Source organism: Ricinus communis, chromosome 1, assembly GCF_019578655.1.
Source record: "Ricinus communis isolate WT05 ecotype wild-type chromosome 1, ASM1957865v1, whole genome shotgun sequence".
Lineage (NCBI taxonomy): Eukaryota > Viridiplantae > Streptophyta > Magnoliopsida > Malpighiales > Euphorbiaceae > Ricinus > Ricinus communis.
Window position 1 is genome coordinate 11,647,501 of NC_063256.1, and position 24,497 is coordinate 11,671,997.

At 33.9% G+C, this 24,497-nt stretch overlaps 5 protein-coding genes across 6 annotated transcripts; 2 read left to right on the forward strand and 3 right to left on the reverse strand.

Annotated features, from left to right (window-relative positions):
- Nucleotides 1-64: 64 nt before the first annotated feature.
- On the reverse strand, nucleotides 65-9,895 carry LOC8286378 (2-oxoglutarate and iron-dependent oxygenase domain-containing protein CP2). 2 transcript variants are annotated; one of them, XM_015722789.3, is made up of 11 exons: nucleotides 9,144-9,895; nucleotides 8,953-9,000; nucleotides 8,105-8,281; nucleotides 6,788-6,938; nucleotides 6,608-6,694; nucleotides 5,395-5,519; nucleotides 4,729-4,847; nucleotides 4,013-4,124; nucleotides 3,246-3,294; nucleotides 550-1,480; nucleotides 65-458 (listed from the first exon to the last, which is right to left on the reverse strand). In XM_015722789.3, exons 1-9 carry the CDS (start codon nucleotides 9,516-9,518, stop codon nucleotides 3,259-3,261), a joined length of 1,230 nt encoding a protein of 409 aa, XP_015578275.2. In that variant the 5' UTR covers nucleotides 9,519-9,895; the 3' UTR covers nucleotides 65-458; nucleotides 550-1,480; nucleotides 3,246-3,258. The 2 variants fall into 2 exon arrangements, with proteins under 2 accessions (XP_015578275.2, XP_002524872.2); XM_002524826.4 differs by having other exon boundaries at nucleotides 1,752-3,294; nucleotides 9,144-9,893.
- A 1,116-nt stretch (nucleotides 9,896-11,011) lies between these two features.
- Nucleotides 11,012-12,592, reverse strand: LOC8286377 (shewanella-like protein phosphatase 2). The gene has a single exon (XM_002524825.4). The coding sequence runs from the start codon at nucleotides 12,465-12,467 to the stop codon at nucleotides 11,268-11,270; it is 1,200 nt and encodes a 399-aa protein (XP_002524871.2). The 5' UTR covers nucleotides 12,468-12,592; the 3' UTR covers nucleotides 11,012-11,267.
- A 2,046-nt stretch (nucleotides 12,593-14,638) lies between these two features.
- Nucleotides 14,639-22,661, forward strand: LOC125369752 (the record flags this gene model as incomplete). Its single annotated transcript, XM_048372733.1, has 4 exons — nucleotides 14,639-14,743; nucleotides 14,930-15,037; nucleotides 17,206-17,354; nucleotides 22,317-22,661. Coding segments are annotated over 4 exons (552 nt in total), but the record flags the coding sequence as incomplete, so codon positions are not given.
- On the forward strand, nucleotides 15,961-17,776 carry LOC8284952. The gene is made up of 2 exons (XM_002535231.4): nucleotides 15,961-16,042; nucleotides 17,137-17,776. Exon 2 carries the CDS (start codon nucleotides 17,206-17,208, stop codon nucleotides 17,386-17,388), a length of 183 nt encoding a protein of 60 aa, XP_002535277.1. The 5' UTR covers nucleotides 15,961-16,042; nucleotides 17,137-17,205; the 3' UTR covers nucleotides 17,389-17,776.
- LOC8286376 (protein FAM136A) lies at nucleotides 18,417-21,419 on the reverse strand. Its single transcript, XM_002524824.4, has 3 exons — nucleotides 21,057-21,419; nucleotides 20,732-20,869; nucleotides 18,417-18,757 (listed from the first exon to the last, which is right to left on the reverse strand). The coding sequence occupies exons 1-3, from the start codon at nucleotides 21,183-21,185 to the stop codon at nucleotides 18,575-18,577; spliced, it is 450 nt and encodes a 149-aa protein (XP_002524870.1). The 5' UTR covers nucleotides 21,186-21,419; the 3' UTR covers nucleotides 18,417-18,574.
- Nucleotides 22,662-24,497: the final 1,836 nt, after the last annotated feature.

Genomic DNA, 24,497 nt, shown 5'->3' on the forward strand with positions numbered 1-24,497 from the left:
AGCACAAAATTTATTGATAAAATCTTCCACAAGCATAACTAAAAAAAAGAACAATAAATAAAAATAAGAACAAAAAAATTTATCGTTGATTGTACAGTATCACGAGAAGAGCACTACAATTACAGAACAATCAAAATCAAACCTTTTTCGAAAATAAAGGGGAAAGAAATCCAAAATGAGGACAAAAAAGCCAAAACCCTAAATTAAATTGCACTATTGGAACAGGAATACAATAGGCCTCAAAATTAGGGTGGGGTTTTGCTTAACCCTAAACAAATAAACAACACAAATAACAGAGATCGCGTAGCCAAAACGAGTGAAGCGTCTATCTCTCTCCCTGTATCACCCTTTTCTCTTTCTTTTACAGAGGAATTGCGGTTTGTGTTGAGATTGGAACTGTCTCGATCAAACGAGAATTAACACCATCACCATAATATATAGAGCTCGAAAAAGGTTACCTGGCAGAAAAATTTAGAATCTAATTAGGAAAATGATGGATCTTATAAATGCGAACAAATAGATAAGCAACACACAGATAGAGAGGCTTACCCAAAGAGAAAAAGGAGAGGGGAAGTTTCTTTTTGTTTCCTCTTTCGTTTTTGTTCCTAACAAGAAAAGTGATAAGTGAGGGATTTATATTAGAATATAGATAAAAGCCTATTATTAAGGCCTGGATTTTTTTATTTTATTTTATTGAATATCTAAGATTTTATTTTATTTTTATATTTATATTTATGTACTTTATGAGATTTTTCTGTTTATTTTATTAAATTTTTATATTTTACCTATTATTTTGAAAAAATTCAAAATGCAATAAAATAATAATATTATTATTATTACTATTTAGCTTAAAATAATATTATTTTATGAATTAGAGATACGATAATTCATCGAATGAATTAATTAGTATTACTAAATAATGAATGAACAAATTCGAATTTAAATTGAAAAGTCAAAGAATTTGATTATACATTAATTTATAGAAATCATGTGATTTTATTTGTGTAAAAAAAGGAAAACCTATCATAATAAGTTTTGCCTTAAAAACATTTTAAAATTCAAAAGTCATTTATTTCATATTGGTTGATTTTATTTTATTTTTAAACGTACAGTGTATTTGATTATTTTATTTATTAACAAAAAGTAAATAAAAATAGTCCAGTCCCAAGGGACCTCCGAGTTTAGAGCAAAAATAGAATAAAATTCATTACATTCAAACAAGCACATAGAAGTCTTCAGCACCCAGCTCCTGAGCGAGGGTGAGGCAGAGGATAACAGCAGTTGCGACGGTAAGCACCTTCTCAGCGAGAAGGAGAAAACAGATCACACCATCCGCAACCTCTCCCCAGTGGTTTTTGCATAGGACAGCAACTGCCATGGACTCCTTAGCTTTATCGGCTTTGACAGCAATGAAGAATCTGAGGAGGGGCTCCTGAAGCTCCACGCCAAGAGATGAGGAGGCTAGGGGGGGGCTCTCCATCTGCACAAGGGACAGAGATAGATAAAAACTCATTAGCTAAATAATCACCCAGCTTTGAAACCTTGGCAGAATCAAATGTGATTATAAATTTTAATTTCTAATTAACTTTTATTTTTACTAAATATATACAATGTCATCAAATGGATTAGAAATCTAAAAATATAAAAATATATGGATCAAAATGTAATTTTCATTTATTTATTATCTAACTAAAAAATACTTTCTTTCTCTCTTTTCAGATTAAATAATTCCTCATGTATGGATTACTTACAGCTCGAACGACATCTTCTCCCTTTGCCATTTTATCTTTTGAAACCATTTGCTTGTACACAGCTTGCCCAGCTCATAAACTCTTCAAACACTGTCTTATAAAAACAGACTACTATGCACCTAAAGATTCATAAACTATATGCAGCACTGCGAGGTGTAAATTTCTTAAAATACCCAGATTTTGATGTCAAGTTGTTCTGCTTAAATTTCATTTTGTTATCAGTAGATTTGTCTAAGCATACTTTATTTCCTTTCACTTTTTTGTTGAACTTATTGGAACATGTGAGAAAGGCATAGAAGAGTTTTTTTGTAATAGAAGAAGAATCTGGAAAATTGAATTAGGAAAATAGCAATGTCAGTGAAAATTTGAGGAATCGAATTCGAAGGCAAAAGCAAAAATAATCGAATTCAAAACTGCCCAACTTCAACAGCTACAACAAGTAATAATATCAACATCGAGATGGTCACATTTGCTGTAGGTGACGTTGTATTTTAGATTAAAAAAAAAAAACTGAATAAAAGAAATAGCAGAAGAGGTGGTGACCGGCGACGGCATATGGTCTTGTTGCTTGTGGTTTGTTGCATTTCAGATCTAAAAATTAAACAAAATAAAAGAAAAACAACAGCAGAAGAGGTGGACAGCAGCAAGGAGATGGCAATTGACAATGGCGTTGATGTGGAGCACCGAAGCTCCATCGCCAACCGAGAAACGAAGACAAGAGAAAAAGAGAAAGCTTGTTGATAATTAAAAGCATAATTTTATGGATTGAAGATTTGGATGGTGAAGTTAGGATTTGACCGAGAGAAGAGAGAAAGTGTTGAAAAAAGAGTGAAATATTTTAGTTAGAAAATAATGAAAACTTACACTTTGGTCCTTCAGTTTTTTAGTTTATTTATGTTTAATTAATTTAATGATAATATATATTTAGAAATTAAATTTTTTATACGTGGCTCGTCACTTTAATTTTTCAGTGAGCTCTTTCTCGGATAAAAGTGCGATTACAAAAATCAAAATTTAGAAATTTTAATAACTTAAAAGACTCTTTGTCGGATAAAGGTGCGATCACAAAAATCAAATATAGTATTACAAATTAAAAATTAGGAATTTTATTGACTCAAAATTCAGGGACATTGAATGTAATTTAGCCAAAGTTTTAAGCACTTGATAGAAAGATCCTCCAGTCCAGCGGCAACCGAAAAGAGAAAGAAAAAGGAAAAAGAAAAGGCTTCATTGAAGATCATATAAATTACAAGTTACAGAATTATTGACAATTCCAATGTGGTTAGAATGCTAACTAGAGGTGATCAGAATTTTTTTTTTTTTTTTTTTTTTTTTTTTTTTTTTACAAAAATTCCTAGGCATATGCTGCTATAGACAAATTTCTCCAATTTACCAGACATAAATTTATACAATACAACTATGCCATATCCAGATTGGAATTGTCTGAAGCTACATAATTAATTTTACAATCACCTGACTGACAACAATTATTACCTTTAATCATTCCTCATGTTGCGGTTTCACCCTCTTTCTTAAGCAACTCCTGCATAATTACAGTATCAATTTAGTAACTTAATCAAGCCAAGCCAGTGACAGAGCATGGATCACCATACCAAAAAGAAGATGAAAACATGATATTAGAAAATGAAGGAAAAGAAAACATAGATATCAACATAAATTCTCTTTCCAAAAACATAACCTTGATGGCAATCTCATAGGGTTTGGCTAAATTGCCATAAAAATCATAATTTTTGACAGCTATTGAAAGTATTTTTATGACAGATATTCATGTATGACCTCCATTTACCGAACCTTAATCCCAAGAGAGATCGATGTTCGGTCATAGTAATCCTTGCTGAAAGCAATGATCACTATAAAGGCCACACAACAAACCAACAGAAGTTTGGCTGAAACCAAGAATATCTAAAAGTCAAGCTCGAATACATAGCAATGCTTTTTGCTCGGTTTAACATTACCAACACCAATGGTAATACTGGTATTTGCAATTTTTATGTACAAATTTAAAATCTTTTGAAAGGTACAAAAACAAAAACAAAGAACAGCGAGACAAAACACAAATCAATTTGCCATTTATGCAAATTCCAATCACTCTCTACCCAGAACAGGAGTGTGGGAAATTAAAGCATAAGTTGCATGTATAAATCCCCATGCCTGGGCATTATTAAAACCACCAGTCTTGTGAAAGCATCAATAAATATTCTGATCTAGCACAAATATAAAACAATATCAAATAAACTTACCGATTTGGTAGCAGCAATGGATAACCGTTGCCTCTCTTTCTTCTCACGCAAGCACTCTCCACACCAAGTAGAGAAGTCCTTTTGATATTTCTTCATCTCTCTAAATACTGAACTGTAATAAAGACAACATGAATGCTATAAAGCCAACCAGGCTCTAAATTTAAGAAAGGCTCAATTTGAAAAAACTTATTAGACAAACAAATACAAGAAAACGAACTAAGATGCCAACTGGATTTCCATCTAAACTGGTTGTCAACCAAAAACAGAATTAAACCAAAACTGACCTCCAAAGGAGTAGAACAGAGTTCAAAAGCAATTATAGCACTATACAGTGTGATATAATAAATTTCTGGAACCTCTAATTTAGAATCTCTTGGGGAATTTCTCGCGAACAAGGCAAAAGACTAAAGAAACAGAGGATATAGTAGAAAAGCTAGATCTGAATAGATCTAAAATTGATATGATTTTTCAAGATGATACTCCAAAAAACAAGGATCTTGGGCGGACAGGAGTTGCAAGCAACAAATACTTCAAAAACACAAGTTTGCCACAAGTGCTCATGCAACAATTAAATGACTGCAAAACAACATGATGAAATTAATAATGATGATTGACAATAACATGATATGAAACTGGACCTTAGCTAATTTTCCAAGGAAAAGAAGTTTATTAAGTTATAAGCAGATAATGTGGGACTAGCACAATAAGGTAAATACCTTCTGCACCAAAGGAGCAGATTAATCCGATGACCAGTTGTTGTGGCTCTAGCACCATGCCTGTGACGACCACGATGAAGCACAGCTTTGCCAGGCTCATGTTTATAGTCATAGATCTCCTGTATTCATATAAAAGACTTCATAAAAAAGTGAAACATTCAAAACTGAAGTACAAAAAGAAAAAGCTATCAATGAGACAAAATACATGCAATCCACTTTATAGAAGCATATTCAATATATCAAATAGCAGCGCTGTTCCATAATCATAGTTATACACACATATAGATTCCAGAAAGACAATGATCATATATCAATCAATCCTTAATTGTCTGCATGCCAAGTGCTTACATGGTTAGCAATTTAACCAGCAGCACTCACAAAGTCTAATAGTTTCAGCTTCCAGGAAAAAGAAGACATTGGTTAGAATGCTGATCCCCAAGAATGACAGACAAGACAACCAGCATCCGCAATTACCCTCTTAGCCACAAGCACAAAAACGTATCTTCACTCTAGCTACACTATTACTTCATACTTAACTAGAATACATCAACTGTGTAGTAAAAATTATTGACCAAAAGCTTTACTTGTGAAAAGATGATGATATACTTAAATCTTAGCTTTTGTTTTCCTTCTTGGGAAATGCTCCAAACTTAAAGACTAACATACCTCTGATTGGCTTCCAGTATTTACATGCTTATCACATCGTATGCCCCGGAAAAATAAGTCTCCTCCAGAAAATTGCTTACCCAAGCAAACATTCAGAGTTACTTCTGAGTCATCCACATGGAAACCTAAAAATGAAAATAACAACTTCTATTTAGATTCAATGGTTTAGATTGAATATAAAATCAGATAAAGATATATCTATTCTGTATAAAAAGTCATATATTTCAAATAGAACTGTATCATTATGGATAAAAATGGAAATTTTAACGAGCATGATGAGTATACTTTTAATTTGCAACCAATAGATATTGTCACCCATGCATGTATCTTCTATGATGTAGGCAATGCAGGTGCAGAAATTGTAGATCCCTTCTCCAAATTCACACTTCCAACTATTTAAAAGTTTAGCCACCAAAAACTGTTACGAGATTGCAATTATGGAAATTTCTCTGGGAATAACCAAATGTCATGCGCTTAAGTTTGAGTTGTAACCATGCTAGGACAAAGGAGCCCTGCGACTTCAATCATTTGGATATGACAAGTTGACTGAGGTTAACCAGCTGAATATTGCCACATCAGCCGATAATGTGTCCCTTAAATTTTGTGCCCTTGCATCAGATAGAAGGATCCTATAGTGGATCTTACTACTGCTTTATTTTTTATGTGGGATGTTCTCTCCTGGGATGTTCTGTCATTTCTCCTTTTTCAATACCTCTGCAATTGCCAAAATTTCAGCTTCTTCTGTTTAGAAGGTTTTCCACTTTCCCACATCTCCTCCAAAATATTGATATTTAAATTCGCATTCAAGATTGAAATTTTAATTGTAACTAATTTCTTGCATTTTCTTCCATCGTGTTTCCATTCAATTGACTTTTGCTTCAATTATTTTCTTCTAAATGCTATTCTTATTCTCTGATTCATGTGTAACTTAAGGAAAAGGGTTTCTATTAGTAAAGCAAGATGCTTCCGTGGTTCTACTTCTATTCTATTACTAAATACCTACAACTCATCCACAAATAAAGCACACCTCAAACTAGTGCTCATATAAATCATTAGAAGACATATTATTGCTGAACATTAACACACTACAATTTCACAATCAAGCTAAGTTTAGGGTCTCAATGTCATAAACAGTTGCATACAACTACAAACTATTAACCACCTGGGAATATACACATTATTTAGAAAAACATTGTACTGAACAGGAACTTACCCAAGTCAACATCCCTATCTTTACCATATTCAACAACAAAACCATGATGAGAGTCCAGAGTTGACCCACCAACTTCAGGAAAGAAAACTGCACAGAAGAAAAAGATTAAGACATAAATATACACATGAATGCATGTTTTAGCTTATAGTAAGACCAAATACATGAGCAAATATATATCACCTTTAGATATAGGACGAATGAAACCATCCATAAGCTTGTCGAGCATGGTTTCAAGACCAAAGTCATCAAGGACAGCACCATACTTGTTCATTGTATTTGGTCGCATGATACGAAATTTTGAATCATTAACCCACTTCTCAAAATTCTCAACCTACAAAAGCAAATTGACAAAAACAGCACATAAAAAAAAACAATGAGATATTTTGATCTCCTCTACATTAAAAAAATGGAAAATTACTATAAAATAAGGAATAAAAAAAAAAACAGAAACTCAACTTTTGCATTTTTTCCAATTCTAGCTAATCCTTTTGGTTTTATCAAAATTATCCTTAGACTTTAGCATTGATAACAAATTTGTCCACTCATCTAATAAGCTGAAAGGAATGGTGAATGCCAAATATTATTCCTTTAAGTGCTCTTATTCTAATGTATCAAATAACAAAATCCCAAGCTATGTTCACTTTTTCAGTTTTAGCTGATCTTCTAGATTTTATCTCATTCTGGCGAGCTTGTTAAAATTCCACAACTTCAGTAAAAGGAAATTTGAAGATATATAAATTCTATTTCTTAAAGAATCAAAATTTGTATCCTAATCTTTTGTTTGAACAAAATTGGACAAATACATAGGAAAAGAAAAAGTTGACAATTCGCTTCCAGAAACATCTAAATCTCTTTATCAGAAAAAAAAAAAAAAAAAAAAGACAACTTCCAAAATCATTTCTTTAGTTAATAAACAACTACAAGGGCATACTTAAGGAAATTTTAACAAATAGAAAAACCTCCAGCCTTTCCTCTTTGAAGAAGTCTCAAGTGGTGGTTCCACCATAGTCATTGTCACCTTTGCCACTTAAGTAATGATGACAGATTGAGAAGAGATAATTGATACTTCTTTTGTTATTTGAGAAGAGATAATTGACACTTGGATGGCATTTCACCAGGAATTCCACATAATAATGGAGGTTAATGGAGGGAGACAGATAAAGTGCAGGATAAGGAGAAGATGATATGTGTGTGTGAGAGGGAGGGAGAGGGAGGAAAAAGAAAGGGGCAGTGGGTTAATTGATGGCAAGGAGAAATTGGACCAATTAATAAAAATTTAATCAGAAGTAAAATTTTCTTTTTGCCCATTCTGGTGATCTATCCAAAATTGTTTCCAATATCACAGGTTAAAGTAAAACTGATCAAATTAAAAGGGGTAGTTAACATTCAAAAGAATGCAAACAAAGGTCAGGATTTATTTTGATTATTTGGCCTATAAAAAATATATAGACAAGTATCATATTGCAATGGCAATTAATAAATAGAACAAGATGTTACCTCGGATAATAATAAGTTACAGAAGTGTGGTTGAAGCATCTCAAATGTAAATACACCAGGGGAGGGTTCAGACATTATATGTCTGAAACTTTCCTCTGTGTTATCATTAATTGCCTTTATAAATGAGGGAACAAAGAAGCTCGAAGGGTGCATCGCATACAACTCTCTATTTAAAGGCTGCACAAACACCACCACGTATATAATTATAAGCAGCAGATTATCATCTGGGGGGAACATATATAAACATGAAAGCAACTGCCAAGCTCCATGACTTCGTAAGACCAATGATATTTAAGCACTTCAGGGAAAAGACAATCATGTAAGACCAAGATCATTGAAAAGACTTGAAAAGACCATCAATGTTAAAGATGCAATTCTGTTCTCCATTTATCCATTACCATTTAGACATAGACCCATACAACTCAGCAATTTACTGTACAAGTACACTTTCAAGAGATCATCACCATCAGATTTCCACTCAATTTATATTTCTTTCTAGTTGCGAAACAATTTGTCTTTATCTTAAAAGATTGCTAGTAAAAGCTAAATCATAACATTAGACATCGGAGATAAGAGAGAAAAAAGGGCTAGCAGAAGTTTCACTTTTTCTCTCAGAAAGAGTCATCTTTGGTTTTCCCAAGTGAGACATGAAGTAGACTGAACACGTTCACGAAAGGAGACTAGTAGAAGTATGACTAGCTTACAGGTCCATCATTCTGTTTCTAGCCAGTTTGCATACAAATATGATATGGTTCTCCATGTTATTCAACAGTGGAAAAAAAAAATCAAAATGTGTCCATGTCTCTGAATCTAATAAAAGGCAAAATATTTATCATGTCGTCTCTTACCTGATAATTTGATATTATCTTCTGCCTGTATTCTCTCTGTCTCTGAGCCTACCAAAAGAAGAACATTAAGGAAAATTTTTCACAACTCATGCATTTTATAACCACCATAAGCAATTTCTGAAGATAATTTCATTTCTTTACCTCCAAATTCTCAATAGTAAAACAAGTTTTAATAGAAAAAGATACATTACCCTGGTACGCTCTCCATGAGGCAAGTACTTTAAGAGAATGTCTCTCATAAACTTGACTTTATTTTCTCTGCTAACACTAAGCATGCTAGGAGGCAAATACCTCTCCAGAGAGCTAAAAACAGAGGGACAAAAGTCCAATTGTAGATCCTCATAGCTCTCTGGTTTATGATCCTTGTTCGGGTTTAATCTTAGCCTCTGGCTCGCTGTTACTGAACCCACTACAACCGGAGCATTTGTCATCGTCGTCGTCGTCGCCGCAGTAGTAGTAGTAGCAGTAGCAGTAGCAGTATTTGTCTGTTTCACCGATTCCACTGCTGCCACCACGCCGTTCCCTTCTCCGGTCACCGGAGTCGCCTCCCGGTGATCGACGGACATGCTGAAGCTCACAATTGAGGGGAATTGAGTTCCTTGTTCTTAAAGCATTGATAATATTGAGGATAAAAATGTGAGAGAATTAGGGTTTCTGAGAGTGGTGTGTTTTGTTGGCTTGTAATAGACGTGAAGAGAGTGTCAGCTAGTTTTCAGTTAGGGTTTGATGGTTCTTAATTTTTTTTTGCTTATACACATTCTTTTTTTGGCGCGTGAAAATAACGTTGGTTAATGAGTGGGTGTTGGTTAGCGAGCCATGTTAACTTTTTAAACGCTTTGAATATTTCTTTTTTTTTTTTTACATTTTAGCCCTACCTTTACCAAGCCATACATATAAAATAGGATTACAATTTAAAAAATGGGAATTATTATTTTTTATTATAAAATATAAAATATTTATATATATATATATATATATATAAATAAGTAAATTATTAGACAAATGGAAATTAAGCTTTTCAGTTTTCATTAGATATTCTGAGTTAGTTGGTTCCGTCTGGCTATGATTTACATTCTAAAACTACAGTTATGCTTTGTGCAATTTTCTTTTCTTCAGGAGCGATTTAACTTGGCATTCTCTCATTTTCTGAAGCTGAAAACACTTTTCAGAGATGAAGGAATATGCAGCAAAGCCGCAAGATCAAGAAAGAATGGTTACTGTAAAATCATAATTACAACAAAGGTCAAGTCCTTCTGTAAGTTCTTAAGAAGCTTCCAGTGCTGTGTTGAGTGTGTAATATTAACCGCAGCAGTGCAATCCATGTAACATAATTACAACAAAGGTCAAACCCCTTTAATTCTTTTGTGGGGCTGGCAAATGTATAAGAGGGCATCTCCAAAATCACCGTTCAGTTATAAAAGGGCAAATGTCAGTTCAAACAAAACAAAACAAAAAGAACTTATCAAATTAATGGTGAAACTGAAGTTAACAACATCAAATAGGAATTTAGATGGACAGAGGCACTTGTAAAATGCATTTTAAAATCATTGGCATCGGGAACAATGATTTACTGCTAAACTCAAGATTGACATGAAAGCCAAAAGTTGCTGGAAACAACCTTACAAAACCAAGTCCAAATTCAGGTACAAGAAAATTTCTTCGCCAATGAGCTTCTGGTATCAGAATGGCCCTAGTTATCTTCCTTCACAAGCCATGGGTACATTCTCAATTCGATTATGTTCCTCACCTGTAAATGTCTGAAAATAGACATCATAATGGGAAAAGAGGGAATCTATAGTGAAAAACTTCAATTAGACAAATTACAATTCAGTTAAATGCAACTTTATAAAGTCAAGGTTGATAAATAAAAACCATTGTCAAACAAAAAGTGCAATCTTTAACCAATTGGATGTAGCTCAATTAGTACCGGATTCATCTCCAAGGTTCGAGTTCGAACCCCAGTCCATACCAATTAACCAGAAGAAATAATGAAAAAGGGAATACTATAGAACCACCAGTAAGCAGAGTGCTTATCCTATGTATGGGAAGAACTTTGAAATATAAGAAAATGCCTTGTATTTCAACAGAATATATCCACACAGCTAAGCAGAATGGCAATTTATAACGCATGTAGTCAAAATGATGGTAAAGGGACTGAGATATTAATCAGCAACAGAAGAATTCTCTGAAGCTTTAATTCACTAACAATAGAATCTATATTGAAACAGTCAAATACTCGCATTTTTGAGAGAGTTTTTCACTGGTGCAAATTCCTTCTATCAACTATCTACCATAAGCAATGAGTTTATATCCTCTTAAGCCTTCACTTCCACTTGTTTTGGTCCATTTTCTGGTATCAGCAACCCAAGGCCTTCCTTCCTTTCAGAATCCAAAAAAGACTTCTGCTTACTCTCATACCAGGGATTAGAAGTCAATACACGTAATTCTGACTTCCCATTGATCTCCAACACTTCAGGCAATCCATTAATGCACCCTTTTGACATACCCACATCAATCCTTATAGCCCTATTGTCACAAACAGCGTTAATCCCAGCTTCCTGAATAGTGTGCCCCATAATCATCCTCTTCACTCCAGGAATTGTAGCAAGAACATGCTCAAGGGCAGAACAATCACAATTCTTGGCCACCTCATCCGAAAACTTCCTCAACCACACCACAGCTTCCCTCCCTCTACAATAACCTGGAGCAGATTTTTGAGCTAACCCAGTAATCCAATCCCTAACCTCCTGATTCATTCTCTCCAACCCATACTCCACATGTTTTGCTAACAAGCCACCATGAACAAACACAGAATCCCCAATAACCAACACAGTGACATTCTTGGACAAAAATTTATTAGCAATAGGACCATCAGGTCTCAATGCTGCTATTCTAGCTCTGATACCATGAACATACTCTTGTTTAACACCTCGAAAAGTCAAAGGAATCCCATCGAAGATATCCTTAGGGTTTTCAAGACCGACACATAAGCTCTTCATTTTATTACCTAGAGAATACCAATAAGCCCAATTACTAAACTCCTCCAATCCTACCTTTGTAACATACCTAAAATCACTTTCTACGTTCATAATCTCATGATTACCATTCATAGTAATCAAATTGCCTCCACTTTTCACAGCTTCCCTCTTCAATTTCTCTAAGAAATAAAGAATCTTTAACTCCTCCCCACCTCTATCAAGCACATCACCTATCTGAACCACCGTAGCAGACCCACCTGACCATCTATCAGACCCATCAATCAAACCCGCCAATCTGAAAGCTTGTTTCGACTTTTCCAAATCCCCGTGCAGATCCCCAATTGCAACCAGACGGTTGGGCGTGGGATACCATGTTCGTATATCATTATACTCTCCATTAGTTTGCTCATTCTGGAGATCTACAGATGGCAGAAAAATGCCATCACTTACAGAGAAATCAACGAATGTGTCTACAAAAGAAGAAAGGAGACTTGGGATATCTTTGCAGATTGGGTCATTCTTTTCTTTAATTTCCATTGGTATCTCTTGCCTTGTCCAAACAAAATGTGAATCAACTACTGGGTCTTTTTAGATTCTTGAAATTTGGGGGTTTTTGACTTCTGAAGCTGTGACAGAAGACTAGAAGGAGGCAAAAGTCCAGAAAGAAAGCGCGCTACGTCTTCTTTCTTTTATATATGAAATGGGCCGGGGGAATTAGGTCCGTGACTATTCAGCTGGCCCAAGATGTTTTCATATGAATCCCCGGCTGTACTATTAGATATATACAACCAAATTAGTGACTGGTGCCTTTTAAAAAAAATTACTATAATGTAATTATAAGCTTTTATATAAATTTTCTTTTATTTTCAAATAATTTATTTTTAATTTATTTAGCCTCAACTAAGTTGATTTAATTCAGAAAATAGAAAAAATATTCAATAATTTAATTCAAACAAAAAAACTTAACCAGTTCAATTTGATGATAATCCGCATATACCATATTATAGTTATAATATGCCTTTAAAAATTTAAAGTTAATAAACTTGTGTTATTTTTTATCAAAAATTTAATGTACAAAATGTAACTAATGTAAATTAATTTTCATCAACATGTAAAAATAAAGAATAGCTATCGAATCTTATTCCTAATTTCTTTGATGAAAACTTGTGTCAGATGTCAGACTATGACATTTATTTGGACTAATAAAATTTTTATTTAATTGTTAAAAAATTTATTATTTATTATTAAATTTAGCACGTAATTTTTAATATTCAAAATTTAAATATCAAACTTTAATATTAATTTTGATTTTAGCATCCGGCGAAATTACTAACTACATATGCCAATGTGTGTGAACTCCGGCTATAAAAAGAGAGATTGAGTTAGTATTCTCGCTATAAAGATGTTGTCGTTTAAACATATAAAACTAATAAAATTTCAAAATTAAAAAACAAAAAAAAAATAATTTATGTGCTTAAATAAACTTTATAGTGAAATGAGTCAATAATTTTAGTATTCACTCAATCTTTTTTATGACAAGAGATCACATCATAAATGTAAATTTAACAAATAATTTTTATTGAATACTGAAATTGAAATCAATACTAAAGTATAGCATTGAAAATGAAATTTTGAACACTGCATGTTAAATTTGATAACAAATTAAAATTTCAAAATATTTTTTGGCAAATAAGCATAAGACTTTTTATTGTTATTAATCTGTTTCATAATTTTTCAAAGAGATTCTTTTTATAATATTGAAAAGACAACTATGAATTTAATAAAACTATGCCAAATAATAAATATTGCAAATTCTTTTTGAAATTAAAATGGTGAAATTAAGCGTATAAGCATAAGGGAGAATTATCATAGAGTCATATGTAAGAAATATTTAAAAAATTAATGATAAAACACTTTTAAGCAAAGCTCACACTCATATTTTAGAGAAAGAAATTTTACTTGACATTTATCGTAATGATAAATGGTTCGTTTTGCCATCACATTTTTTTGAATTTTTAAAACTTTTATCACTCCGTACTCACAAGTATAAAAAACTCATTGTTGCCTCATTTTACTACGGAAAGTTTTAAAAAAGTCAAAATATGAGAGCATTCATCTTAAAGTGAGCTTACTACTGCTTTCAATAATTATTTGCTTTGCACTTGACTACCGTGTGTATACTAACTGGTACACTACAAATGCATCTATCATAATCCCTTTGTACCAGGAAAAGACCCTCTCAACGCTCTAATGCTACATCAGATATGAATTCAATTGTCCTGCGATATTCTCAACCAGCTCATCTACCACTTTAATAGGCAAACAACCTAACCCACTTCAGCCTCGCCTCAGGAGGCGAAGAGCCAACATTGAGATGCCAAATCTTCCCGGCCCTGCACAGTATCTACAGATTTAGTCAAATGATATGTGTATATCTTACAACCCATTTATAACTTTAAAAAAAAAAAAAAAAAAGCTCAGGCAGCACCCATCAAGAAATTTGAAATGGGCTGTTTCATTTACAAGACACTAGGCCCAGCCCAAACTTCTCCAACTTAACCTTCAAGGAAAATGAGAAGAAGGGCAGAAGGAATCTGCCATAAATATTTGTCAATAAACCCTGGGACTGCATCAATTTTGCAAGGCAAAAGGCCAAAACCCTACTAAAGTTGCTGAATTTAGCATTGAGAGGAATTGGATTTCGATAAGAAAAGGATGGATCAGAGAGATTGAAAAAGAAGCTTAATGAAGTCAATACAGCTGATCAAACCCATCTTTCCCCTGTCCAAGATCACATCAATTTCACACTTCAGGTATGTTTCTTGCCGGTCTTAGGTTTATTTCCTCTTTTTAAATCTGGGTTTTGCTTATGTTTTTCTGGGTACATTTGGTTGATTATCTGCTTGAGAAAAAGTTTACGTCTTTATGTTTTATTTTTTCTCTTAGAAAGGGTCATTTCTTTATAATTAATCAAAATACTTTGCACTGTTGCGTTGCAGCAAGCATATTTTAAATGTGCATATGAGTGCCTTGACAGGAAAAGAAAGCAAGAAGAGATAGGAAATTGTGTAGAACATTGCAGTGTCCCAGTTGTTTGTGCTCAGCTAGTGGATTAGAAACTTTTGTTTCTGACTTTTAATTCCCCAAAATTGACTACAAACAACATATCATAACAGTGATCAAAGTGGATGATGCAAGATAACATTTTTAACAAGTAATTTAATTTCTAGACGGCCAACACATCAGCGAATTGGGATCACACATAAATAAACCACCAAATGATAGGCGAGCTTTAATGAAAAAATTTCAGTTCTAAAAGTCATAATGAATTTGATGAACCCATCAAAATCTTATTAACAAATGTAAACAGATCAATCAAACAAACACATTTGGCATATAGCAGCAGATCAATCAACTAGTGAGAGTGGATGGTGTCAATTTCACTGTGCACAGGGGTAATGTTCTCAAGTTTATTTTAGCCTAGGATTCTTTTCAATGGATATGTAAACTATGTCTTCGATGTCTTAGCTATAATAGATTAGACAAGGAGACCTGAAGCTTAAAAAGTGTTGGGCAATAAATTCTTTCATATTTAAGGTTAGGGTTTTAGATTAGAGAAAATAATATGAGCTACTTTTCTTGCTGACAAGAGGATGCTAGGTGAGATAAGAAAATAATATGAGCTACTTTTTTAAAATTTACATTGTAGTTATTTTGAGTTGCTATTCAGTTATTTTGCGATTGTTCTTCAATTGTTTTATTAAAAAAAAAAAAAAAACCAACCAAAACTGTAATCTTAAAAAAATTAAAAAAACTGTATTTTTTATATTTTAATACTGTAAAAATAAAATAATATCATAAATTTGATAAAAAGAAAATATGGGTATTTTTGATATTTTCTCTAAATTTATCAAGCTTGTGGACCGCACACGAACACAGCTTCGGGCCTAGAAGCCCAAATCTTGGGGCTCAAACAAATTTTCTTGGCAGTTGGCACGTACTTCTTGTGACTATGCAGAATCAAGGCTCTGAGTAGTTAAAATTTAACCATTTAACACGGCCGAAGGGATTAAGACTTTAGGGTTTTGATTTTTCATAAATCACAATTTCAGGTTCGCTTCTATTGTTTTTCTTTTTAATTTTACTTTATTCATTTATTTATGCCCGATTTTATCTTTGATTGTATGCTTTTCAGTTACTTAGAAAGTTTTATAGGTTGTCTGCTGCTATATGCCAAATGTGTTTGTTTGATTGATCTGTTTAGATTTGTTAATAAGATTTTGATGCGTCCGTCAAATTCATTATGACTCTTAGAACCCTGAAATTTTTTCATTAAAGCTCGCCTATCATTCGGTGGTTTGTTTATGTGTGATCCCAATTCGCTGAAGTGTTGGCCGTCTAGAAATTAAATTACTTGTTACAAATGTTATCTTGCATCATCCACTTTGATCACTGTTATGATATGTTGTTTGTAGTCAATTTTGGGGAATTAGAAGTCAGAAACAAAAGTTTCTAATCCACTAGTTAGAGTGGATGGTTTCAATTTCACTGTGCACAGGAGTAATGTTCTCAAATTGATTTTAGCCTAGGATTCTTTTCAATGGATATGTAGACTATGTCTTCAATGTCTTTGCCATAGTAGATTAGACAAGGAGACCTGATGCTTAAAAAGTGTTGGGCAATAAATTCTTTCATAATTAAGGTTAGGGTTTTAGATTAGAGAAAATAATATGTGCTACTTTTCTTGCTGACAAGAGGATGCTAGGTGAGATGAGAAAGAGAGCCTTTCGGAACCTAGGTTGGGTTAACTTAGTTCTAAATTTTGAATGTTTTCTAAAGCAATAGTGACCTGTGTAGTTGGTTGTTCTTAACTTCCTAACCTGAGCATGACTGAAGTACGTTAAAGACCATTTGATTTTCAACTGGCAACCCCCATTTCTAATATTCTAAACCACGGTGTAGTTGCCAACCATAACCCCTATGTTGGGTGCTGTGCTGCAATCTATCTAAAATTTTAGTAGATTTTCTGTTCATTAAGACTATCGAAGTATAACGTGGGTACTATAGGGAAGTACTGAGTTGGAAAAGCTATGATTTCCATTATTAATAGATTAGGAAGTGCATTAACTCTGCTGTAATCAGGATGTTCATTCTCACTTCTTCTGAGTAAAGGATTATGCCTTTTCATTTTTTTGACCCTTTGCAGTCTTGACTACGCGTCAGCTTCATTGGCATAAAAAATAAAAATACTTAGCTGTGAGCTTTTGGTTGCAAGATGACTGGAAGTTCAGGATATAGGAACCTTGCACCTAAGACCAAGAATTTGATAGTTGCTGGCGGCTTGACAGCATTTGTATTTGGGGTTTATTTCTACACTATGAGAGCTGTTGGAGGTACAGATGAACTTCAGGTTGCTATAGACAAGTATGAAGGGCAGAAAAGCAAGCAAGAGGCTTAAAGTAGGCACACCTTTGAAGGCTGGACCTTCTTCAGTTCAGTGATGTATTTGGAACAAGGATAATTTAACTTTGCAATTTTTGCACTCTTATCTGTTTATAGAGTTGAAAAGTGAAGGTTCTCACATTTCTCTCACCAGCTTTCTGATAGTGAAGAAATAACTGCAGAATGTTCTCAGCAGATATTTTTGTGAACATTTATCTGTGGGGCATATTGGTTTCTGTTTGAACGTGGCTTTGATCACGTATTTAGTGAGAAATATAAGGATCTTTCTTATCAAAAGCATACATCATTTGGATCAAAATCTATGTTTATTTAGTGATTGTATAATTCGATATTTGGATTCTGAAGACTTTGAAATTGAAATTTTATGCTGAACTTTTCTTCCACATCCTGAATACACATTTTCATCATGAGGTTTATTTATATCACTTTTTATAAGGGAACATTGGGGATGGATGTGACCACATTGATTTTGCCATCGGGTGTGAAAATAAAATAAGCTGCTGTTTTCAAAACCTTGGAGCGAGTGATTGCCCCTGTAAGGACTTAGCAGTGCAAGTTGGCACATGATTTTGTATTACTGATTAAACAACTCGATGAATGTGAAGAACTTTAACAAATCTAAGTAATAATATGTTGGGGGTATACAATTTAGTTGTGTTTGTAAAACGAATATTGGTGACTTGAAGCTCTTTATGGTCAATCCTGCTGGAACTGTTTAGTGGTTCCAAAATTCAGGAAGTAGCTGTAAGAATACACAGCCGGTTAGAGTTTTAACGATCTGACCCTTCATTTCAGATCTAAAATGATTTTCTTAAGAAGCATTGGCTCCACTATGAAGGTTCTGTTCACTGGAAATTTCGCTCCAATTTTTCTGGGACAACCAGATTTAAGTGTCATTTTACCTTAAAATTTTCCAAGACAACAGAATCTCGAAGCTGTACTGCTATGAGGTGACAGCATGCAACTTCTCAATGCCTGGACTTGGAGCTGACATCATCTCCGTAAGAAGTTTAAGAAAAAAGAAAAAAAGCAAAAAACAATACATGGCTTCTTTTATCTCATCATGCCCCAAAAGTTACAGTGCATTTCAACTGTATGCCTTGCCAATCTTCATTGTTTAACCAGGGATCTAATAACTACCAAAAGATTGAAATATTGTTGTGAAACTACCGACTTAGTTTTTAATCTCTGATAGAGAGAGATGTTTTCAACCTTCCAACTAGATGTGGCAGTGTCTTGATGGTATCCTGGATTGACTGGTCCACACATGACTCAAGAGCATTCACAGCATCGGAGCCAATCTGTTGGAGCTTAGCTGCCTCAAATTTGTCTTGGCAGACCATCAGAGACCTATTCAACCTTTCCTGCATTCAGTTCAAATAAATAAAAAAATGAAAAGAATCCATGTAAGCATGCAGGCATGCATTAACCTGACAAGTAATTTCTGAAATACCATGTGAATTCCTTTGCCATTGTAGCCAATATCGAGAAAAGCACCCTCTTAATTCATTAAAGTAATCAAATCTGATTTTAAAATCAATTCTACATTTTGAGAATGTAGAATTGAAAACAATGATTCTTTCTGCATTGTGTCACAAAGACAAGCTATAATAGAACATAAATGTTCACGCTCCAATTTTGGTGTAACATAAATACATCTGAATTTGACATATGACCAAGCATGAATATCCTTAAAAATTCATATTTATTACTTTAAACACAGATCTAGATAAGGAGTCTAATCAAAGTTTACTGATGGTTCATAAGGATCCTAGATAGAAAATGCCCAAATGTTGAGACATCTTTTAGTAAATGAAAGCAGAATTTTTTTTTTATAAGACTTCACTTAAGAGCTAGAAATTTAGCACATTTTATATTTGCATATGTGAGCAAGACAACTGAAAATATATCGCTTCCATGCCAAGCTTAGTTCACTTTTGTGTTCTCATTTTCATGGCTATTCCTTGCAACACAGCAAGGTACTACCTACTGACAATAGGCCCTTATCTTTGGTGCAGGATCTACTCTCTCTCCCCCATTCCAATCAGAGAATGGATATATAGAAAAAGACTTATTTCAAAGGAAAGTAATAAAAGAGAAAAGATAGACATGATTACATCTCCCAGCCTCTTGAAATGTACACTATGATTGGCTTCATTGGTATGGTGTTACGCATGTATACAGAACAAGTTTACAATTTTAAACTAGACATTGTTCGGCCATATATACTTGAGGAGGAGCTACATTCTTGCACACCATCTGATGTCCAGATTAGTCAATGATGCATTGAGCCTGAAAGCTATATCTGAATGCATCAAATGGAACACAATCGCCAACAAAGCAATTTATAACATCACAGAGAATCAGATCACATTCCAGGGATAAAAGCTTCCCTCGACCATCAAATTCTTTAGAAAAGATTTGAGAAAAATGTGCTTCAACATCTCCCCCACTCTCTCTTCTTCTTCAGCAATATGGCAAAAGAGTTGAAAGGATAGATGGTACCAATTTTTTGTCTTATAACTCCTGAAGCCACAAGATAATATTTGGTCCCATAACTCCCCAAACTACAAGATTCTAAGGTTTCAACCAATGGACTCAGGAAGCGTTGCTTCCAGCTCTATTAAGCATATATTATTTGATTTGATGAGCAGTCTGGCATGCAGCATAGAAGCTGAATGAAACAGCACATGCAGAAAGTCATAGTTTAAATAGAACAATGACTTGATAAACCCAATTCAGCCATTTCATCCAATGCATACCAATTAACATTCAGTTGCAAGGATGGTGAAGAAACATAGAGCCATCTCTCTCTTTCTCTTTTGGGTGTTTGAATTTTCCAAAACAATAAAAGATTCAAAGTGATTATATGCGAGTAATTTGTAGCATCTAGTATGCTTGATCTTCTATCTATGTGTATAAAGTGTGGAGGAATATAACAGGAAGCAGACTTACATTTTGAGGGAATGGTACAGCAGGAAAGAAATTATAATGAAGGAAAAACTTCTGTTTTAGACCTTAAGGCGTGTACGAACTCTTTTAGGAATGTGATAACCACTCTCACACTTATGAGTCTTCGTAGTTCTTAAAATGTTAAAAAGAAAAAGACACACCGTTTTATCTCACAATAGTTATATCAATAACCATTGATTCTAAATCTTAAATAATGAAAATTGGTTTTAGTTATCATTTTACAAAATAATTTCTTATGCTCAACTTCACAGCCATGTGTAATTGCTGTTTGTAACAGAATAATGCTCAACTTCACATCTGGCACTAACCTTCACCTCAAAAAAACGAGCATATAATAAAAGAAAGAACAAGGAGATAAGACTTACTTGAAACTTGGACATCTCATTCTCAAAATGTTGCTGAGCACTAACAACTGGGACACTGCAATGTTCTACACAATTTCCTATCTCTTCTTGCTTTCTTTGCCTATCAAAGCACTCGTATGCACATTTAAAATATGCTTGCTGCAACGCAACAGTACAAAGTATTTTGATTAATTATAAAGAAATTACCCTTTTTTAGAGAAAAAATAAAACAAAAAGACGTAAACTTTTTCTCAAGCAGATAATCAACCAAATGTACCCATAAAAACTTAAGCAAAACCCATATTTAAAAAGAGGGAAATAAACCTAAGACCGGCAAGAAACATACCTGAAGTGTGAAATTGATGTGGTCTTGGACAGGGGAAAGATGGGTTTGAGCAGCTGTATTGACTTCATTAAGCTTCTTTTTCAATCTCTCTGATACCATTTGCTGTTGAAGTGCTTCTATGTGATCCATCCTTTTCTTATCGAAATCCAATTCCTCTCAATGCTAAATTCAGCAACTTTAGTAGGGTTTTGGCCTTTTGCCTTGCAAAATTGATGCAGTCCCAGGGTTTATTGACAAATATTTATGGCAGATACCTTCTGCCCTTCTTCTCATTTTCCTTGAAGGTTAAGTTGGAGAAGTTTGGGCTGGGCCTAGTGTCTTGTAAATGAAACAGCCCATTTCAAATTTCTTGATGGGTGCTGCCTGAGCTTTTTTTTTTTTTTTTTAAGTTATCAATGGGTTGTAAGATATACACATATCATCTGACTAAATCTGTAGATACTGTGCGGGGCCGGAAAGATTTAGCATCTCAATGTTGGCTCTTCGCCTCTTGAGGCTGAAGTATGTTGCAAGGGTTAGGTTGTTTGCCAATTAAAGTGGTAAATGAGCTGGGACAATTGAATCCACATCTGATGTAGTGTTATAGCGTTGAGAGGGCCTGTCTCTAATACAAAGAGATTATGATGGACACATATGTAGTGTACCAGTTATTGTACCCACAGTGATCAAGTGCAAAGCGAATAATTATTGAAAGCAGTAGTAAGCTCACTCTAAAATGGATGCTCTCATATTTTTATTTTTCTAAAACTTTTGGTAGTAATAGGTTTTTTATACTTGTGGGCGTGGAGTAATAAAAGTTTTTAAGAATTTTAAAAAAAGTTAATGGCAAAATAAACTATTTATCGTTACGAAAAATATCAAGTGAAATTTTTTTCTTTATTTTTGAAATATAAGTGTGAGCTTTGCTTAAAAAAATTTTTATTATTAATTTTTTTAGATATATCTTACATATGACTTTGTCATAATTTTCCATCAGGATCATGAGCTTAATTTCACTATTCTTAATTGGAAAATGAACAATTATGTTCTAATTATAGCTTGTCCTTGACACACGCAATGCATAAAGAATCATTTTTTCAATTTTACATTCTCAAAATGTAGAATTTATTTTTAAAATCAGATTTGATTGCTTTAATGAATTAAGAGGGTGCTTTTCTCGATATTGGCTCAATTCACATGGTATTTCAGAAATTGCTTGTCAGGTTAGTGAATGCCTGCAGGCTAACATGGATTCTTTTCATTTTTTTTTTATTTGAACTGAATGCAGGAAAGGTTGAATAGGTCTCTGATGGTCTGCCAAGACAAATTTGAGACAGCTAAGCTGCAACAGATTGGCTCCGATGCTGTGAATGCTCTTGAGTCATGTGTGGACCAGTCAATCCAGGATATCATCAATACACTGCCACATCTAGTTGGAAGGTTGAAAACATCTCTCTCTATCAGAGAATAAAACTAAGTCGGTAGTTTCACAACAATATTTCAATCTTTTGGTAGTTATTAGATCCCTGGTTAAACAATGAAGATTGGCAAGGCATACAGTTGAAATGCACTGTAACTATTGGGGCATGATGAGATAAAAGAAGCCATGTATTGGTTTTTGCTTTTTCTCTTTTTTCTTAAACTTCTTAGCAGATGATGTCAGCTCCAAGTCCAGGCATTGAGAAGTTGCATGCTGTCACCTCATAGCAGTACAGCTTCCTATTGATTCGAGATTCTGTTGTCTTGGAAAATTTTAAGGTAAACAAGTAATAATGAGTTTGAATTAACTGCAAATTTGCTGTTCTTTCTTAAGTTAAAAGTATGATGCAGGTTTTGTCAGGAAAAAAAGAAAGAAAGTATTGCGCAGGTCCATCTTATCTTAAATGCAATGTAACCCTCCTCTAATCTTTCTAGAAAGAATAAATAGAAGTATTGCTTAGGTGCAGCCTTCCCATATTTCCAAGTTCAATCAGAACATGAAATCATACACTTTCCTCTTTTTTTCCCTTTATTTTTTTTTTCTGCCTAATGAAAGATTTCAAGCACCAAGAAGTATGTTGTCAATTATTTTAACAATGCTTATTGGGTGATTTTCATTTTCACCAATGAAAAAGATCCATGCTTATTTGACATGTTCAAAATTCCTGCTTCCAAGACTAGGTTTCCAGCTAACGAAATGAGAAGCCAGCTAACTTGATTTCCCAGTTACACTTGTTAAATTGAGATGCATCGAAGGCCAAAAAGGACTTTGGAAATACTCTTCGTTTGAGGATTTTTTAAGGTAAAATGACACTTAAATCTGGTTGTCCCAGAAAAATTGGAGCCAAATTTCCAGTGAACAGAACCTTCATAGTGGAGCCAATGCTTCTTAAGAACATCATTTTAGATCTGAAATGAAGGGTCAGATCGTTAAAACTCTAACCGGCTGTGTATTCTTACAGCTACTTCCTGAATTTTGGAACCACTAAACAGTTCCAGCAGGATTGACCATAAAGAGCTTCAAGTCACCAATATTCGTTTTACAAACACAACTAAATTGTATACCCCCAACATATTATTACTTAGATTTGTTAAAGTTCTTCACATTCATCGAGTTGTTTAATCAGTAATACAAAATCATGTGCCAACTTGCACTGCTAAGTCCTTACAGGGGCAATCACTCGCTCCAAGGTTTTGAAAACAGCAGCTTATTTTATTTTCACACCCGATGGCAAAATCAATGTGGTCACATCCATCCCCAATGTTCCCTTATAAAAAGTGATATAAATAAACCTCATGATGAAAATGTGTATTCAGGATGTGGAAGAAAAGTTCAGCATAAAATTTCAATTTCAAAGTCTTCAGAATCCAAATATCGAATTATACAATCACTAAATAAACATAGATTTTGATCCAAATGATGTATGCTTTTGATAAGAAAGATCCTTATATTTCTCACTAAATACGTGATCAAAGCCGCGTTCAAACAGAAACCAATATGCCCCACAGATAAATGTTCACAAAAATATCTGCTGAGAACATTCTGCAGTTATTTCTTCACTATCAGAAAGCTGGTGAGAGAAATGTGAGAACCTTCACTTTTCAACTCTATAAACAGATAAGAGTGCAAAAATTGCAAAGTTAAATTATCCTTGTTCCAAATACATCACTGAACTGAAGAAGGTCCAGCCTTCAAAGGTGTGCCTACTTTAAGCCTCTTGCTTGCTTTTCTGCCCTTCATACTTGTCTATAGCAACCTGAAGTTCATCTGTACCTCCAACAGCTCTCATAGTGTAGAAATAAACCCCAAATACAAATGCTGTCAAGCCGCCAGCAACTATCAAATTCTTGGTCTTAGGTGCAAGGTTCCTATATCCTGAACTTCCAGTCATCTTGCAACCAAAAGCTCACAGCTAAGTATTTTTATTTTTTATGCCAATGAAGCTGACGCGTAGTCAAGACTGCAAAGGGTCAAAAAAATGA

What these genes read in the sequence shown, in the direction of transcription:
- LOC8286378 (XM_015722789.3), bottom strand. Translation starts at nt 9,518, where the DNA reads ATGTCCGTCGATCACCGGGAGGCGACTCCGGTGACCGGAGAAGGGAAC. An exon ending in CTCATGGAGAGCGTACCAGG is followed by an intron (nt 9,001 to 9,143) that starts GTAATGTATCTT and finishes TTCTTTTGGTAG; the next exon opens with GCTCAGAGACAGAGAGAATA. An exon ending in CCATTGCTGCTACCAAATCG is followed by an intron (nt 3,295 to 4,012) that starts GTAAGTTTATTT and finishes GTAATTATGCAG; the next exon opens with GAGTTGCTTAAGAAAGAGGG.
- LOC8286377 (XM_002524825.4), bottom strand. Translation starts at nt 12,467, where the DNA reads ATGGAAATTAAAGAAAAGAATGACCCAATCTGCAAAGATATCCCAAGT.
- LOC8284952 (XM_002535231.4), top strand. Translation starts at nt 17,206, where the DNA reads ATGACTGGAAGTTCAGGATATAGGAACCTTGCACCTAAGACCAAGAAT.
- LOC8286376 (XM_002524824.4), bottom strand. Translation starts at nt 21,185, where the DNA reads ATGGATCACATAGAAGCACTTCAACAGCAAATGGTATCAGAGAGATTG. An exon ending in ACATCAATTTCACACTTCAG is followed by an intron (nt 20,870 to 21,056) that starts GTATGTTTCTTG and finishes GTTGCGTTGCAG; the next exon opens with CAAGCATATTTTAAATGTGC. An exon ending in ATGAGATGTCCAAGTTTCAA is followed by an intron (nt 18,758 to 20,731) that starts GTAAGTCTTATC and finishes AACTGAATGCAG; the next exon opens with GAAAGGTTGAATAGGTCTCT.